The 18,505-nt window shown below is 38.4% G+C and overlaps 1 protein-coding gene across 1 annotated transcript in view; it reads right to left on the bottom strand.

Annotated features, from left to right (window-relative positions):
• Nucleotides 1-805: 805 nt before the first annotated feature.
• Nucleotides 806-18,505, bottom strand: part of ARHGAP28 (Rho GTPase activating protein 28) — a 175,284-nt gene continuing 157,584 nt past the window's right edge. Inside the window, exons 15-18 of the mRNA XM_063076624.1 lie at nt 17,880-17,936; nt 15,989-16,113; nt 2,861-2,925; nt 806-900 (exon numbers count right to left, since the gene is read on the bottom strand). Of these exons, the coding sequence (XP_062932694.1) occupies nt 806-900; nt 2,861-2,925; nt 15,989-16,113; nt 17,880-17,936 (342 nt within the window). The remainder of the gene's footprint in view (nt 901-2,860; nt 2,926-15,988; nt 16,114-17,879; nt 17,937-18,505) is intronic.

Raw genomic sequence — 18,505 nt, 5'->3', positions numbered from 1 at the left:
TTGAGCACTATAAACATGATAAGAAAACAGGGGCTCAGTGACTGATGCCTACAAAGAAGGTTATGAAAATATAAGGCACCCTTTGTTAAAATAAGCTTCACTGGGGGGACCTGTGCTCATAAGAGAACAAACTAAAAATATCAATTTTCAACAGTCAATGATACAGAAATGTTCATTTGCACCAGAATGCTGACAATCACAATACAGTATGACATACATAACAATACAGTTTTCTTTAAAGAGAAGTTCTTCCTCCTCCAATTCAAGAGCAAGTCAGAGCATAAATATTGTATGTTTCACTTTGGAAACTGGTTCTCTTTGGAAGGTAAGTCTAGATTACTTTGCAGGGCAGAAATTAAGGCTATCTCTGGCATTCTTGCTCAAAAAGGTCAATATATATGTATATAAGTATAAAAAAGGGTCTCTTTCACCCCCTGTGTTTGGTAGCATTGGCTGCAAAGACACATGTTGCTTATCCCCAGTTAGAGGGTCAAGTTCATTTCTGCTAAGAAGTCAAAATACTAGAAATGATTAGAGCTCCATATTCTAGACTGGACTTTTTTCTTGAAGGATCACATCCTCTTTACTTTTATCAAGGAAACATCATGAGAAGGCTTCAGCTCAAATGGTGAACCTGCTCCTCTTCCATAGCTCATGTTGGTGATGCCGGAAGATACCACCACTCAGGCCAGAAACACCAACAGGACTGTGGGAACAAACACGTCAAAAGCAGTGGTGCCTTTTGCCCACCAAATGTAGGATCTTCTTGGCATTTAATATACGATAGCAGCCATCTTGGAGAATCTCAAAGACTTGGTTGGGGTTTAATCACCCATTCTGCTTGAGGATTTACATGATATACATCCAATATATAAGCATCTGGATCCAAGCAATGCTGTCCTAAAAGAAAGAAAATGAAAGAATGTTTTCAAGAGTGGACACTTCTGTGTGTGTGCACGTGCCTGTGTACGTGTGTGTTTGTAAGGTTCAGACGAGGTCAAGATAGTTCTCTCAGCCAAAAGTAAGTTGACAGATTTTAAAGTTTCTTAGCAAAGTCTCCCTCCCTTCCTTCCTTGTTTCCTTCCTCCCTTTTTTCTTTCTTAAAGACTGTGAAGTACTTTTAAATAAATCTCATGTGAAATTGTGGAAAAAACAGACATACCAACCACAGCTAAATTGTTTCCTAGCTTCACTACACCAATTAGAAAAACATTGCAAGAATACATCTCCAGTATAAACTAACCATATACGTGCTAATACAGTCCTCTAACAGTTTTACAGTTGGTACCTTGACCAGGGCTAGAGAAGATGCAAATCAAGTTCATTTTAGGAAGGGTCATTCTGTTTCTGTACTATGGAAGTAATGCTCATAAGCAGAAGATCCAGAAATAACAACAACAAGATCATTCCGTGGGGCAAACACATTTGAAAGTCTTCAAATGTATATTGAAGTTTCAAACAAAACTACCAAGATTTGCCTGCTTGCTTAATTCATTCATTCGTCAAATGTTTATTAAGAGTTATATGTGCTAGGCACTATCCTAGGGGTTGCAGTGACAGTAAAAACCACTTGCCCTCAGGGCACTTACATTCCAAAAGCAGCAAAAGGCACCAAGCAAATAAACAAGTGTAAGGTAGAGTAAGTCTGACGGTGATAAGAACATTAGAGAACAAACCAGGCATGGAAAGCATGTGAGGCAGCAGGGAGGCCTCATGGAGAAGGTGATGCATGGGCAGAGACGGGAAAGAGGCCAGGGACACCTGGAGGGAGAGCATCTGGGAGAAGGCAAACGCAAAGGCCCCAAGGCAAAGCGTGTTTGGTGTTCAGGGGGAGGTCTGGGGCACAAATCTGAGAGGCATCAGCTCACAGGTGCACTTAAGTGTCATCAGAGAAGCGTCTCCAAGGATGGAGGCCCGCAGCTCTGCAGCGCTGAGAGGGTGACAGGTGACAGGACAAGAAGCCACAGGCAAAAGAGACTCAGCTGAGCAGCCAGCGAGGAAAGTCAGAAGCTTAGGTTGTCCTCAAAATCAGGTGAAGAAAGTGTTTTTCCAAGAAGGAAAAGATAACCCAGGCAGACAGGGTGAGCGATTGAATTTCACGGCCTGCGAGTTATCTGCTGAGCTCGACGAGAGCGACCCTGGAAAGTGCGGAGGGGCCAGGCTCCCTGGGAGCGGTCTCCACAGAGAGTGGGGAAGAGGAACAGAGAAATGGGAGTAGAGGTGCAGGGGGTCAGGAGAGACTTTCGCGAAGATGAGAAAAATTACCAACATTTCATGTGCCCACAGAAACGATGCAGTTGGGAGAAAAAAGCTGCCAATGCAGGAGAGAATTGAGGCACGGACAGAGCAGGACTAGGCAAGAGAGGACGCAGGCACCAGCGGAGCACGGGAGACTGCGCAGGGCATCGGCTGCGAGGACACCCACAGGCCCAGGCAGAGGGAATTTTCTTTTGACAACCCTCCTTCCCCACCACTGCTGGGGAAGTAGGAGGAATAAACTTGGGATGGGAGTAGGAAGTTAGACAAAAAGGGCGTCATGCCTCTGAAAGTTCTTATGATGTCCTCTTCTTTGTTTTACATGGCTCTCCAGAAAAAGACTTTCCAACTTTGAGTCACTATTAAAAGAACAAAAACTACTCCGTACCAACATTAAAATATTCTCATTTAAATTTTGAGAATATTTTAGAAAAGTCATCAGCTATTCTTACATTAGATTTTTTAAAAAACAAAACAACAAAAACTTACTGATTTTGAATTTTTATTTAAGAAACTTGTGAAAAATACCTTTACAATAACAGCACCATGTTTCTTTTAGAGTCATCAGAGAATTTAGGAGTAGAGATTATTAAAGAATGCTTACCTATATTTCCTCCAATTTCATATAATCTTTGGTTCTGAATCTTAATACGTTCTGATGAACCATGACTAAAAAAAGAAAGTGATATAATTTTAGTTTTCTTTCATGATCTGAAGTTAATTTTCATATTAAACAACATGGCAACAAATTCACTCCGCCTTGATGAAATAAATACACCCACAAAAACCTTATTACAACTGAAATTATGACAAAAACAGTTGGGTTTTTTTTTCTGTTTGATACAGACAAGCAGCTGAGGTTCGGAGAAGAGGGGATAATTCCAAACCAGGATGGGACACTGTGATGCCCTAGGACAACATACAGTCCATTCTATCCACAACTGTCAGCTCCGTTTTAGGGAGATAACTGTTATGACACATCGAGGCTGTCCAAGGAGCAGCTGGACGTTCAATATGCTTTGTCACTGGCCACATGACTCAGTTCAAAAAAGGTCAGGCTTCATCTCTATATTTGCCAAAAATTTAATGGCATTCTCTCCTCAGCTAATGTCACATTTCTAAGCTTGCCTTATGCTTTGCAAACTATCTAAGGTTGACTTCATTGCAAATCTCTGGCCTAAAATAAAAGCAAATCAGAGAAGATAATTGCCCAGTTTAATTTTTTCACCCCAGACTAGAAGGCTGGGGTAGAAGAGTTTGAAAGACCATTGCTGATCTACACTGTAATTCAGGAATGACTCGCATGTTGGTTACTTTAAAATGATTGTCCCCACCTGTCTACTGAAGGAGAAAAATGTCTACCATCTTAGTTTAATTAAACTTTTGTTGAAAAGGCTATCCTTCTTCTATTGGATTGCTTTTGTACTTTTGTCAAAAATCAGTTACTAGAATAGTCAAATTTATAGAGAAAGAAAGTAGTGGCTAGCGGCAGGGAGGAATCGGTACAAAGTCTCAGTATGGGATGATAAAAACGTTCTGGAGATAGATGGTTGTGATGGTTACACAACAATATGAATGTACTTATTGCTACTGAACTGTACCCTAAAAATGGTTAAAACATAAGTTTTATGTTCTGTATAATTTATAATACAAATTTCTGAAAATTAGTTGGGTGTATTTGTGTGGGTCAATTTCTGGTTTCTCTATGCTGTTCCATTGATCTAAGTGTCTAACCCCCCACTAATACCACACCATCTTGATTACTGTAGCAAAATAGTTGGACTTCATATCCAATAAAGTGATTCTTCCTACTTTATTCTTTTTCAAGATTGTTTTAGCTATTCTAGGGCCTGTGCCTTTCCATGTATATATATATGTATTTAGAATAAGCTTGTACATGTTTACAAAATATTTTGCTGGGATTTTGATAGGAATTGCTTTGAACCTATAAATCAATTTGGGGAGAAGCGACATCATCTTTACTATGCTGTCTTTCAATCCATAAAAATGGGATGCCTCTCAATTTGTGCAGGTCTTCTTTGATTTCTTTCATCAGCATTTTGTAATATTCAGCATACAGATCCTGTACATGTTTACTTAAGTTTATACCTAAGTATTTATTTCGGAGCAACTGTAAACGGTATTGTGTTTTTACTTTTAGTTCTAAATTTGGTTTCCACATGTTCCAGTATGATTGATTTTTGTGTGTTGATCTTGTATCCTGTGACCTTGCTGAACCAACTTATTGGTTCTAGGAAGTCTTTTTTATTTTATGGAATATTGTCTGTAGACAATCAAGTCACCTGCAAGTAGAGACAGCTGTATTTCTTCCTTTATGATCTGCCTTTTATTTCTTTTTCTTGCCTTACTGCAGTGGCTTCATCTTCCAGGAGTATGCTGAATGAGAGTGACGAGAGGGGACATCCTTGTTCCTGACCGCAGAGGGAAAGCATTCACTCTTTCATCATTAAGCATGATGTTAGCTGTAGGTTTCTGTAGATGATGCTTATCAAATTGAATAAGTTCTCTTTTCCTAGTTTGCTCAGAGCTGTTATCATGAATTGGTGCTGGATTTTGTCTAAGTCTTTTTTCTGTATGAATTGATATGATCCTATGATTTTTCTCCTGTTGATATGATAAATTACAGATTGATTTTTGAATGTTGAATCAACCTTGCATACCTGAAATAAATCCACATTGGTCATTATAGAATTCTTTTAACACATGCTGAATTAGATCTACTATTTTGTTGAGGATTTTTGTATCTAAATTTATGAGAAATACTGGTCTGTAGGATTTTTTTTGTTTTAATATTGTTTTTGTCTGTTTTTGGTATCAGGGTAATAATACTAGCTTCATAAAATGAGTTGGAGAGTGTTCCTTCCTCTCCTACTTTCTGGAAAAGACTGTGCTAAATTAGTGTCAATTTTTTAAATGTTTGCTAGAATTCTCCAGTGAAACCATGTGGGCTTGAAGATTTCTTTTTGAAAAACTCTGAAACTTCAGATTCAATTTCTTTAATCGCTATAGGACTATTCAGGTTCTCAGTTTTGTCTTAATTATGTTTTGTAATATTGAGTTTTTGAGGAATTGGTCTCTTTTAAGTTTTTGAATTTATGAGCATAAAGTTGTTCATAGTATTTCTTTATTGTCCTATGTTAGTGATATCTCCTGTTTTATTCTTGTTATTGGTAATTTGTATCTTTTCTCTTTTCATCCCTGTCAGTCTTTCTAGAAGTTTATCAATTTTACTGCTTTTTTAAAAAATCTGCTTTTTGTTTCACTGATATTCTCTATCATTTCCCTGTTTGTAATTTCATTGATTTCTGGTTATCTTCATTAATTCCTGCCTTCTGCTTGCTTTGGGTTTGTTTTGCTCTTATTTTTGTAGTTTCTAAAGGTAGAAACTTGGATGATTAATTTGAGATCTTTCCCTCTTTCCTAACATCAACATTTACTGCTATAAATTTTTCTCTCAGTACTGTTTCATCCCACATAATTTTATTATAGTCTTACTTTCATTCCCTGTATTTAAAAAAAATTTTCAGACCAGAGAGGCGCCTCCCCGGAGAGGCCCAAATCTTGCGGTGCCAGCACGTGACAGAGCAGGTAGGCCTTGCTGCCACCAGACTCCATCCCCAGACCAGCCAAGTGCACGCTGACAAGAGGCGCCTCCCCAGAGAGACCCGACACCCACGGCGACCACACGCCCAAGGCGCCAGTGTGCGACTGAGCAGGCACTGAGGCAGCTGTGCCAAACTGGCAGCCCCAGCAGGATCCTAGCCAGACAATACTGTCGAACCAGTGGACCATGAAATCCCTTGCCACAATGGCTAAACATCAAAGGAAATATACCAGAAATATGAAAAGTCAAGAAAGTACACCACCAAAGGGTAATAACTCTCAAGATCTAGATCCTATAGAAAAAGAAGCCCTTGAAATATCTGACAAGGAATTTTGAATGATAATTCTAAGGAAACTAAATGAGACACAAGAAAACTCAGCTAGACAACATGATGAAATGAGGAAAAGTATACAGGACCTGAAAGAAGAAATGTACAAGGAAATTAATGCCCTGAAAAAGAATGTATAGCAGAGCATGTCGAGCTGAAGAATTCATTCAATGAAATAAAAAAACACAACAGAGAGCTTAACAAGCAGGCTTGCAGAAGCAAAAGAGAGAACTTCTGACTTTGATGGTGGGATGTTTGAAATAATATAGGCAGTCAAAAAACAAGAAAAAAGAATTAAAAACATTGAAGAAAATCTAAGAGAGATATCAGAAAACTTTAAGCACTCAAATATCTGAGTCATGGGTATTCCAGAAGGGGAGGAAAAAGGAGAGTGCATTGAAAACATATTCAACAAAATAGTGGCAGAAACCTTCCCAGGAATAGGAAAAGACACATCTTCAGATTTAAGAAGCTCAAAGATCCTCAAATGTACTCAAACCAAAAAGGTCTTCTCCAAGACATGTTATAGTCAAATTGACAAAACTCAAAGACAAAGAGAGAATCTTAAAAGCTGCAAGAGAGAAGCGTCAAGTCACCTATAAGGGAGCCCCAATCAGACTAACATCAGACTTTTCACCACAAACCCTAAAAGCCAGAAAGGAATGGGATGATATATTCAAAATACTAAAAGAAAAGTATTGTCAGCCAAGAATACTTTACCTCGCAAGGCTATCCTTCTGAAATGAAGGTCAAATAGTATATTTCTCAGACAAACAAAAACTGTGGGAGTTCACAACCACACAACCACCCTTACAAGAAATTCTCAAGGGATTGCTGGGTTTGGTACCTGAAAAATAACTACCACTGCCATAAAACTCAAGAAAAATCAAAACCCACTAGTAAAATAAAAATGCCTACATTGAAGAGACAGAAAAAAAAGTTTATCTACAACCCAAGAAACCAACAAAAACAGAACACAAATAGTAAATCAGAAAGAAAGGAACAAAAGACACTTAAGACATCCAAGTAAAAATCAATAAAATACTAGGAGTAAATCAACACTTTTCAATAACAACTCTTAATGTAAAAGGCTTAAATTCCCCAATCAAAAGACACAGACTGGCTGACTGGATCATAAAGGAGGACCCAATTATATGCTGCCTTCAATAGGCCCACCTCACCTATAAAGACTCACACAGACTAAGAGTGAAAGGATGGAAAAAGATTTGCCATGCAAAGAGAAATGAAAAACGAGCTGGAGTAGCTATTCTTATATCTGATAAAATAGACTTTAAACTAATAATCATAAAGAGATAATGAGGGCCACTACATAATGATAAAAGGATTGATCCATCAAGAAAACATAACAATCATAAATATATATGCACCCAATGCTGGAGCAGTCAGATTTATAAAGCAAACCATTATTAGACCTAAAGAAGGAAATAGACACTAATACCATAATAGCAGGGGACCTGAACACCCCACTATCAATTTTGAACAGATCATCTAGGCAAAGAATCAGCAGAGAAACACAAGATCTAAACAATACTCTAGACTAATTGGACTTGGCAGATATCTACAGAACATTCCATCCAACAACCTCAGATTATTCATTCTTCTCATCAGCACATGGATCATTCTCCAGGATAGATCACATGTTAGGTCACAAAGCAAGTCTCAACAAATTCAAAAAAATTGGAATCATCCCATGTATTTTTTCAGACCATAATGGATTAAAATTAGAAATCAATAACAAATGAAATTCTGGAAACTATACCAACACATGGAAATTAAACAGCATTATATTTAATGACAAATGGGTCCAAGAAGAACTCAAACAGGAAATCAAAAAAATTTTTGAAACTAATGAAAACAATGATACATCATACCAAACCCTGTGGGATACTGCAAAAGCAGTATTAAGAAGGAAATTTATAGCATTAAATGCTTACTTCAGAAGAATGGAAAGAAGGCAAGTGAACAACCTAATACTTCACCTTAAAGAACTAGAAAAACAAGAACGATTCAAACCCAAAGTTAGCAGATGGAAATAAACCATTAAGATCAGAGCAGAACTTAATGAAATTGAATCCCAAAAAACAATACAAAAGATTGATGAATCAAAAAGTTAGTTTTTTGAAAAGATAAATAAAATTGATAAACCATTAGCATGGCTAACTAAGAAAGGAAGAAAGAAGACCCAAATAACAAAAATGATTAATGAAAAAGGTGATATTACAACTGATACCCCTGAAATACAAGGAATCATTAAAGACTACTATAAACAACTATATGCCAGCAAATCTGAAAATCTGGATGAAATGGATAAATTTCTGGACACACACAAACTACCAAAACTGAGCCAAGATGATGCAGAAAATCTAAACAGACCAATAACAATAAAAGAGATTGAAGCTATTATAAGAAGGCTCCCAACAAATAAAAGCCCAAGGCCAGATGGAGTCACAAAAGAATCTTACCAAACATTCAGAGGAATTACAAACTATTCCAAAAGATTGAAACAGAAGCCATTCTCCCAAACTAATTCTATGAAGCAAACATCACCCTGATACTAAAACCAGGTAAAGATACAACTAAAAAAGAAAACTACAGGCCAATATCCTTAATGAATATAGACACAAAAATCCTCAATAAAATACTAGCTAACAGAATACAGAAACAGATATGCAAAATTATACACCATGATCAAGTGGGATTCATTGCATGGATGCAAGGTTGGTTCAACATATGCAAATCAATAAATGTGATACACCATATCAATAAAATCAAACACAAGGACCATATGATCATCTCTGTAGATGCTAAAAAAGCATTTGATAAAATTCAACACTCATTCATGATAAAGACTCTCTACAAGTTAGTTATAGATGGAAAGTATCTCAACATAATTAAAGCCATTTATGATTAACCCACTACCAATATCATCCTGAATGGAGAAAAGCTGAAAGCTTTTCCTTTAAGAACAGGAACTAGACAAGGATGCCCACTCTCACCACTCCCATTCAACATAGTGTTGGAAGTACTAGCCAGAGCAATCAGAGAAGAGAAGGAAATAAAGGGCATCAAGATTGGAAAAAATGAAGTCAAACTGTCCCTCTTTGCAGATGACATGATCCTATATATTGAACAGCCTAAAGCCTCTACAAAAAAACTCTTGGAGTTGATAAATCATTTCAGCAAAGTTGTAGGATACAAAATCAACACACAAAAATCAGTAGCATTTCTTTTCTCCAATAGTGAACATGCAGAAAGAGAAATCAAGAAAGCTTGCCCATTCACAATAGCCACCAAAAAGAAAAAAACACTTAGGAATAGAGTAAACCAAGTATGTGAAAAATCTCTAGAATGAGAACTACAAACCACTGCTCAGAGAAACACAAGAAGATGGAAAGATATCCTATGCTCTTGGATTGGAAGAATCAACATTGTGAAAATGTCCATACTACCCAAAGTGATATACAAATTCAATGCAATCCCCATCAAAATTCCAATGACATTTTTCTTAGACATGGAAAAAGCTATCCAGACATTTATATGGAATAACAAAAGACCACACACAGCCAAAGCAGTTCTGAGCAAAAAAAATAAAACTGGAGGCATAACACTACCTGACTTTAAACTATACTACAAAGCTATAATAACTAAAACAGTATGGTACTGCATAAAAACAGACACGCTGACCAATGGAATAGAATAGAGAATCCAGAAATCAACCCACACACCTAAAGCCACCTGATCTTTGACAAAGGTACCAAGCCTATACACTGGGGAAGAGACTGCCTCTTCAGCAAATGGTGCTGGGATAACTGGATATCAATATGCAGAAGAATGAAACTAGACCCATACCTCTCACCGTATACTAAAATCAACTCAAAATTGATTAAAGAATTAAATATACACCCCCAAACAATAAAATTTCTTAAGGAAAACATAGGAGAAACACTTCAGGAAGTAGGACTGGGCACAGACTTCATGAATATGACCCCAAAAGCACGGGCAACCAAAGGAAAAATAAACGAATGGGATTATATCAAACTAAGAAGCTTCTCCACAGCAAAAGAAACAATTAACAGAGTGAAAAGACAACCAACAGAGTGGGAAAAAATATTTGCAAAATATACATCTGACAAAGTATTAATATCAAGAATATACAAGGAACTGAAACAACTTTATAACAAAAAAACAAGTAACCCAATTAAAAATGGGCAAAAGAGCTAAATAGGCATTTCTCAAAGGAAGATATACGAATGGTCAACAAACAGATGAGAAAATGCTCAAAATCACTCAGCATTTGGGAAACACAAATCAAAACCACACTGAGATACCATCTCACCCCAGTTAGGATGGCTAATATCCAAAAGACTGTGAACGATAAATGCTGGCGAGGTTGTGGAGATAAAGGAACTCTCATACACTGTTGGTGGGAATGCAAAATGGTGCAGCCTCTATGGAAAATGGTATGGAGGTTCCTCAAACAATTGCAGACAGATCTACCATATGATCCAGCTATTCTGCTGCTGGGAATATACCCATAGGAATGGAAATCATCAAGTCGAAGGTATACCTGTTCTCCAATGTTCATTGCAGCACTATTTACAATAGCCAAGAGTTGGAACCAACCCAAATGTCCATCATCAGATGAGTGGATATGGAAAATGTGGTATATCTACATAATGGAATACTACTCTGCTATACAAAAGAATGAAATACTGCCATTTGCAACAACGTGGATGGACCTAGAGAGAATTATATTAAGTGAAACGAGTCAGGCACAGAAAGAGAAATATCACGTTCTAACTTATTTGTGGGAACTAAAAATAAATAAATAAATAAATACACAAACTGGGGGAGGGGGAAGAAGACACAACAATTACAATTCCTTGAAGTTGATATGACAAGTGAACAGATATGAGGTTGTTGGGAGAGGGAGGGGGGAGAGGGAGGGAAGTTTTGGGTCACAATAATCAAACACATTGTATATTGACAAAATAAAATTAAGTTAAAAATTTTTTTTCATTAAGACCTTCTCTTTGACCCATGGACTGTTTAGAAGTATTTGGTTTAATTTTGAGGTGCTTGGAGATTTTCAAGTTGTGTTCCTGTTATTGACATCTAGTTTGATTCTTTTATGGTCAGAGAAGATCCTCTATACATTTTCAATGATTTTGAATTTGTTGAGGTTTGTATTATGTCCCAGGATATGGTCTGTCCTCTAGGATTCTATCTTGATGTAATTATAGTGTTTTTTAGTATATTATTGTATATGGTTTTCTGTGTGTACTTAGCCTCTGAGTATTACAATATACATGTGTAACATCACATGTATAGAGAACACAATTCTGTTGTTTTAAGCCACCCAGTTGATGGTCATTTGTCACAGCAGCACTCGGAAACTAATATAGGAGTTGTGTCTCCTTAGACTGCTCTTGGCTGTGACAGTTTCTCATACTTGCCTTGTTTTTGATGACCTTGACAGTTTCGAGGAGTATTGGTCAGGTGTTTTATAGAACATTCCTCAATTGGGATTTGTCAGATGTTTTTCTCATGTTTAGGCTGGAGTTATGTGTTCTTGGGAGGAAGACCACAGAGATAAAGTGCTGTTTTGATCATCTCTTATCAAGGGTATGTACTACCAACATGACTTATCACTGCCAATGTTAACCTTGACCACCAGGCTGAGGTCAGATTTCTTGACTGTATAGTTACTTTCCCCCTCTTTACATACTGTTCTCTTTGGAAGGAAGTCCCTCTGCATAGACCACATTTAAGGAGTGGGGACCCTCCATCACTTTAAAATATAATAGTCTATGTGTGTCCCATACCTCATTGAGCACCATATCAGATGATGTAATTTTTGCTTCTACTGTCAAATGATTTAAGAATTACATGAGAAGTAGAATAGTTTATAATATTTAGCCCTATTATTACCATTCTGATGTTCTCCTTTCTTTCTGATGTTCCAAGCCTTGTTATCATTTCCTTTCTTTTAGAGAACTTCATTTAGCCATTCTTTATGGGTAGGTTTGTGAGCAACACATTCTTAGTTTTCCTTCTTTTGAGAATGTCTTTATTTCACCTTCATTCTTGAAGGATATTTTTGCTGAACACAGAATTCACAGTTGACAGTTCTGTTCTTTCAGTACTTGAAAAATGTCATGACACGTCCTTCTGGACTTCACGGTTTCAGATTAGAAATCTGCTGTAATTTGAATGGGTGTCCCTCTACAAAAAATACATCATTTCTCTCTGGATACTTTCAAGGCTTTTTCTTTGTCTTTAATTTCTGCAAGTTTAATTATTCTGTTTTGGTGTGGATCTCTTTGGTTTAGACCATGTGGGTTCACTTAGCTCAACTTCTTGAACATGTAGGCAGGCGTATGTCTTTTGCAAATTTGGGAAGTTTTCAGTCATTATTTATTCAAATACTTTTTTGGTCTTACTCTTCTTTTGGAACTCTGATGTATGAAATTTAAATATTTTTGTTATACTCCCACAGGTCCCTGAGGCTGTGTTCATTTTTTTCCAGTCTATTTTTTCTGTTATTCACAATAGATAAATTCTACTGATATGTCCTCAAGTGATTGATTCTATCCTGTTATCGCCACCCTACCAGTCAGTCCATTCAGCAAGTTTTTTATTTCAGTTATTGCATTTTGCAGTTTTATAATTTCCATTTGGTGCTTTTTAAAAATAATGTCTATTTCTTTGCTGAGATTTTCTATTTCTTCATTTGTTTCAAGAGAACTCATAATTGCTTGTTGAAGCATTTTTTGTGTGTAATGGTCGCTGTAAAATCCTTGTCCGATAATCCTAATATCTGACTCTGCTTAGCATTGGCCTCCATTGACTGTCTTTCCTCATCCATGTGTGATCTTCCTGCAGTGACTGATTTCTTAATGTGCTGTAGGCATTGTGGCATAATAGCATGAGACTCTGGGCCTTACTGCACCTTCATCTTTCGGCAGGCATCTCCCCTGGTGAAGTCTAGCACGAGGGCTGGGTGCATAACTGTGTTCAACCGCAGTGAACTTGAAACACCAACTGGCACTGCCTCATTGCCTCTGGTTGGGGTGTAAGACCGGCTCCCTACTGGGCTCTGCTGCCGGCAGGGTGGGAGCAGATAAAGGCTTGTTCACACTGCTTTGTTGCTGCAGGGTGAGGGTGCAGCTCAGATCCTCACTGGTCCCCACTGACCCCAGAAGAAAGGAGGAGTGGAAGCAGAGTGTTAGTATTCCCACCTCCTACCTCCTGTTCCACCAGGTGTCAGGTGGAGGCTCAACTGATTCCAGTTGGGACAGGAGGACCCAAGGGTGCTGACCAGCTCTGCTTCATCCCTGACCTATTCAGTTTTGTTGATGGGGCTGGGGTGGAAGCTCACCTCCCAGGGGCCTCCCTGACACTGAGGTGGCAGTAGAGCCGGTGGTGAAGAGCCTGCTGTCTCACAACTGCACCTCCTTAGGTCACACTGCTCCTGGCAGGAGGTAGGGGCTCAGCTCACTGCAGGACCCAGTGGACACTACCCCTGGTTGGGTATCAGATCACCGCCTGGTTCTGTTGGGTGGCAGATTGGCAGATCTGTTCCCCACATAGTCCTGCTGAAACCATGGGGGCAGTGGTGTGTTTTTTCTGTTGGTGTTTGGCTGGAGTAGGACAGGAATTGCCAGAAAGGTTTTCTGTGGTTAGGCCACCCTTTTCCTGGTCCTTTGGCAAGGGGAATGGGCTTTTCTTGGAGCTCTTTTTCCTCTGTGCCTGCTATTAGCTCCAGGCTGGAGGTTTCCGCAGCACCCTGTCTGGGATCTATGGGAGCAATGAGGAAAGTCCTGGAACTCACCACTGTGACAATTCTCAAGGCCTGAGGTCCTGGGCAGCCAGCTCTTCTTCCCACCTTCCAGAATCTTTCTCTGCTTGTTGTTGTGTTATGCCCAGGGTTTGTTAGCTGTAACAGGGAGGACCTGGAAGGAATGGGGCTCTGCCCTACCTTTTTTACTTAAATAAAAGAAGCAGTGAGTGGACAGTCAGAAAATAAGCTCTGGTAAACCAGGCAAAACTGGGGCCAGTTTACAACTTTTAACCTGAAATAATAGTTCGTAATAGTTCAATAATAGGTCACAGTTCTAACAAGAGAATGGATAGGGCCAGATCTTTCCAAGAAATTATTACAAAGGATTTGAGTCTACCTGCAGTCATTAGTTCTAATTTATTTTTATTAGAACCATTTTCTTTCTACAAAAGGTCTACTTGAGAGTACAGAGCATGTTGTAACACATGTACCCAGGAATCTATTGGATGCCCAAATCCCTGGAACATTTTAAGTCTCTATATGACTGCCTAGTGGAAATTATTTACAGTATTTTAGGTGTCTGGGCCAGCAGCAGAGAGGAGTAAATGTTCAGGACTCCTGCTGGTCTTTGTCTACTCTTCCTTTTTATACACACGCACACGCGCACACACGCACACACACACACATGCATACATAAAGTGCACAAGTCACCAGGATACAACTTGATGAATTTTCATAGTGAACACACCATGTAACCAGTTCCCATGTCCAAAAAAAATGAACTTGGAAGACACCAACATGCCTCTTTGTCACTGTGCCTTCCACCCCCAACGAGAAACCACCATCCTGACTTCTAACATCACGGAGTACTTTCACTGGCTACTCTTTTCTTTTAATTGAAATTTTTATTGAAATAATTGTAGATTCACATGTAGTTCTAAGAAATAATAGAGATAGACTCTTTGTACTCTTTGTCCAGTTTTCCCCAAAAGTAACACTTTGCAAAACTATAGTATAATGTCATAATCAGGATACTGACATTCATCCAATTCACCTACCTCGTTCAGGTTTCCCAGTTTTACTTGTCCTCATCTGTGAGTGTGCTTGTGTGTGTATGTGTATTAATTTCTATACAATTTTACAGAGGTTTCTTTATCCGTAACCACAGTCAAGATTCCAACACCACAGTTCCAACACCATAAGGGTCCTTTGTTGTCCTTTTATAACCACACCCACCTCCTGCCCACAGTCATCCCTCCCCAATCTCTGTAAACTTTTGTAACTGGCTCTTTTTGCCCAACAAGGCTACTCCTTTTTAAGATGATTGGAATGCTTCGTTTAAAAAACATCCATCAGAGTCTTACTAGAGACCACCAAACTACACCAGCTCTCCAATGGATAAATTTAAACAAGTGCAGCTCACCTTTTAAAAATTGCAGGGCAGATGTTTACCCTGGAGTAAAATTACGATGCTTTATGCTCTTGTAGGGGGACTTACAAAACTTATGTGCCAAGAGAATTTTTGTTAGTATCATTCTGTTCCTAAAGGACTATTAGTAATATGTTTTAGGAAAAGCAACCGCCATGGTGCCTACTTAACTCCATAAACTCTATCAGTACAGGCATGCTAAAACCCAAAGGAGCCTAGAATATAGACATTCCTGAAGTCTATCAAAATATCTACAAAGCTAACTTGCTATATTTTTCAATCTAACAGGTAAAACTCATTGAGTAAATGAAGCTATCAGGACAGACAATACCTAAGAATCCCATTTGTAGAATTTCCTTAAAAAAACCCAACTTTTGCTACCGGCAATTCTATTTCTACTGACCTTTTTCTCTGCCTTTTACTCTTGTAATATACTGGTAAAATCCCCAAAGTAATAGGTATTAATTTTTCAAAAGGCCAAATCTGTAAACTCATCTGATAAAATCCATCTTCCTTATGCGGAAACCTTCACTCACGTTTGCTTACCTGTTCTCATATTGAAATTTCGCCAATATGTCTTTGGCTTTGGTTTGACTATTAAGTTGAATGGCCATGGACACCTTAGAGAGAAGTGGAGCGTGGACCCTTATGACTCCTTCTGGCACGTCAGACTGCCAAAGAGGAAATTCAGTATATTGTGTCAAACTGGGATAAATGTCAGTTCAATGATGCACTTCAGAGATAGGAAAATCAGTTAGGCAAACATGTAAACACGACCAATAACTATCCAGAATGAAACACTGTTTTCTTTTTCACCTGGAGACTCACTAATGACAACCCAACCTAGGATTTTACTTCCACTACACGGTTAGGCCCTGCTACAATGCCTTAAAATCATGACAGGAGTAAAACCAGGCTATGACAAAAATCTAATTTCTATCAATGCACTTATTGAACAATGTCCTAAAATAAGCCTACTTTAAGCAGAAGCCTGTATTTCAATATATTGTAAGATCAACCTTCTGAAAATTTTAAGACTCAATAGAAAATGTGGCTTCTAAAATATCCTCTTCCTTTAGTTAGATGCCAAGAGTAGATGGCCCAAACTAAATTCCACGTGGGCACTTAAGGCTCGATCCCTCAAAGTGCGTTGCTAACACTGTGCAGAGCAGACTGTGGACACTGCTGGGGAAGGAGGTGTCTCTGCCTCCATAGACTTAATTGGCCTGGGATCTCAGGGCTCTCATCTAAATGGGATATTCAAAGAGTGGTGCTGTCTGGTTAACAGAAATTTGTTTTGTCAGGATTGACTGGAAAATTATTTACTTGAAAATTTTGCATCTTTTCAAAATGAATTCTCTCTCTATATATATATACATATATCAATAAATTCATAATTTGTTTGAGGATGTACTACTCAGGTAACCATTTTAAACACGTACCTTCTCCAAGGATGGTGGTGTTGATTTAGAAGGTTTATGTGAATTGACTCAATACATACCCTAGAATGAATGTGTTATGAATTCTGTACCCCAAAAAGACAAGTTGAAGTCCTCCCAGTACCTCAGACTGTGACCTTATTTGGGAATTGGGACATTGCAGATGTAATTAGTTAAGACGAGGCCAGACTGGAGTAGGGTGGGCCTTTAATCCAATGTGCCTGGTGTCCTTACAAGAGGAGAAGAGACACTGAGACACATAAGAGAGAAGAGCATGTGCAGAGACTGGAGATGCAGCTCCCAGCTAAGAAAGGCCAAGTTTCACGTGCATAACCAGAAGCCAGGAGAGAGGCAAGCAGCAGATCCTTCTCTCACAGCTCTTGGAAGGAACCAACATTACCAGTACCTTGATTTCAGACTTTTGGCCTCCAGAACTGTGGGAGAACAAATTTCTATTGTTTTAAACCACCCAGTTTGTGGTATCTTGTTACAGCAACCCTAGGAAACTAATAAAAATACTTTTAAATAGCGTCAGTTCTTATTATACTTTCCTCATATTTCCAATAAGAACCAAGAGAGCATGCCAGGGAATGGATACTGAGGGATGTGGACTTGGGAAGGAGGCAGAGACCCTGGCGTATTGCGGCCACGACTGTGGTCCTAAAATATTCTTCGATCATCTCACGTCCCTTCCCTTCCAGCTCCCCAGAAGGCTCTGGAAGATAAATCCCACACTCTGACATTATTGAATCTTTACCATAATAATTGCATTTCCCTACGACTCTCGATAGTGTTCACACTGTGTGCAGGATGCCTAACCACAGGGTTTGAGTCATCAGTTAGTTGAGTCCCTATACCATTCCTTTACGTGCCGTAATGAAAATGGCAAGTCTGAAGGACAGATCATGACGAAAATTATACACACATATGGTGGATGTAGCCAGAGACTACTACATACGGAGAAAATAGGGGGAAAGAGAAATTATATGTTTTTTTACCATTCTTCTTGAAGAGGGTGATTTTTGTAGTACCTTTGAAGTCTTGGGGCTTGTCACCTAAAAAGAACATATTTAATCTTTAGAAAAGACTAATTTTCCTTCAATGTTAGGAAAATAAGCATATGCTGCTTTTGGAAATGTAAACTGGTACAATCTTCGTGGAAAACATTTTGGCAATATTTATCAAATTGTAAAATGTATAATAATTTATAATAATTTTGGCCTAACAATTTCGCATTTATAAATTTGTCCCACAAATATACTTTATTTGTGAAAAATGACATATATACAAGTTTATTCACTGAAACACAATCATAACAGAAAAAGATGGGACCCAATCTAACTGTTTAACAATATGGGATTGCTTAAATAAATTTGTGTGTCTATGGGTTATCACGCAAAAAAAGCAAAGAAGCAGGCTTTGTGGACTGATACAGAATAATCACCACAATGTCTTAAGTAAGTAAAGCAAGGTGCAGACAGTGTCCTGTATGCTACCTCTCATATTCAAAAAGGGGGAGAAACATATATTCACGTTTGTTTGTCTGTTCATACAGTAGCTCTGGAGAGGTATGTATACTTGCCTGTTCCTGTGCACACACTGTGCCATTGGTGACATTCTTTGT

Source organism: Cynocephalus volans, chromosome 13, assembly GCF_027409185.1.
Source record: "Cynocephalus volans isolate mCynVol1 chromosome 13, mCynVol1.pri, whole genome shotgun sequence".
Lineage (NCBI taxonomy): Eukaryota > Metazoa > Chordata > Mammalia > Dermoptera > Cynocephalidae > Cynocephalus > Cynocephalus volans.
This window is presented reverse-complemented; position numbering and strand designations above follow the sequence as displayed.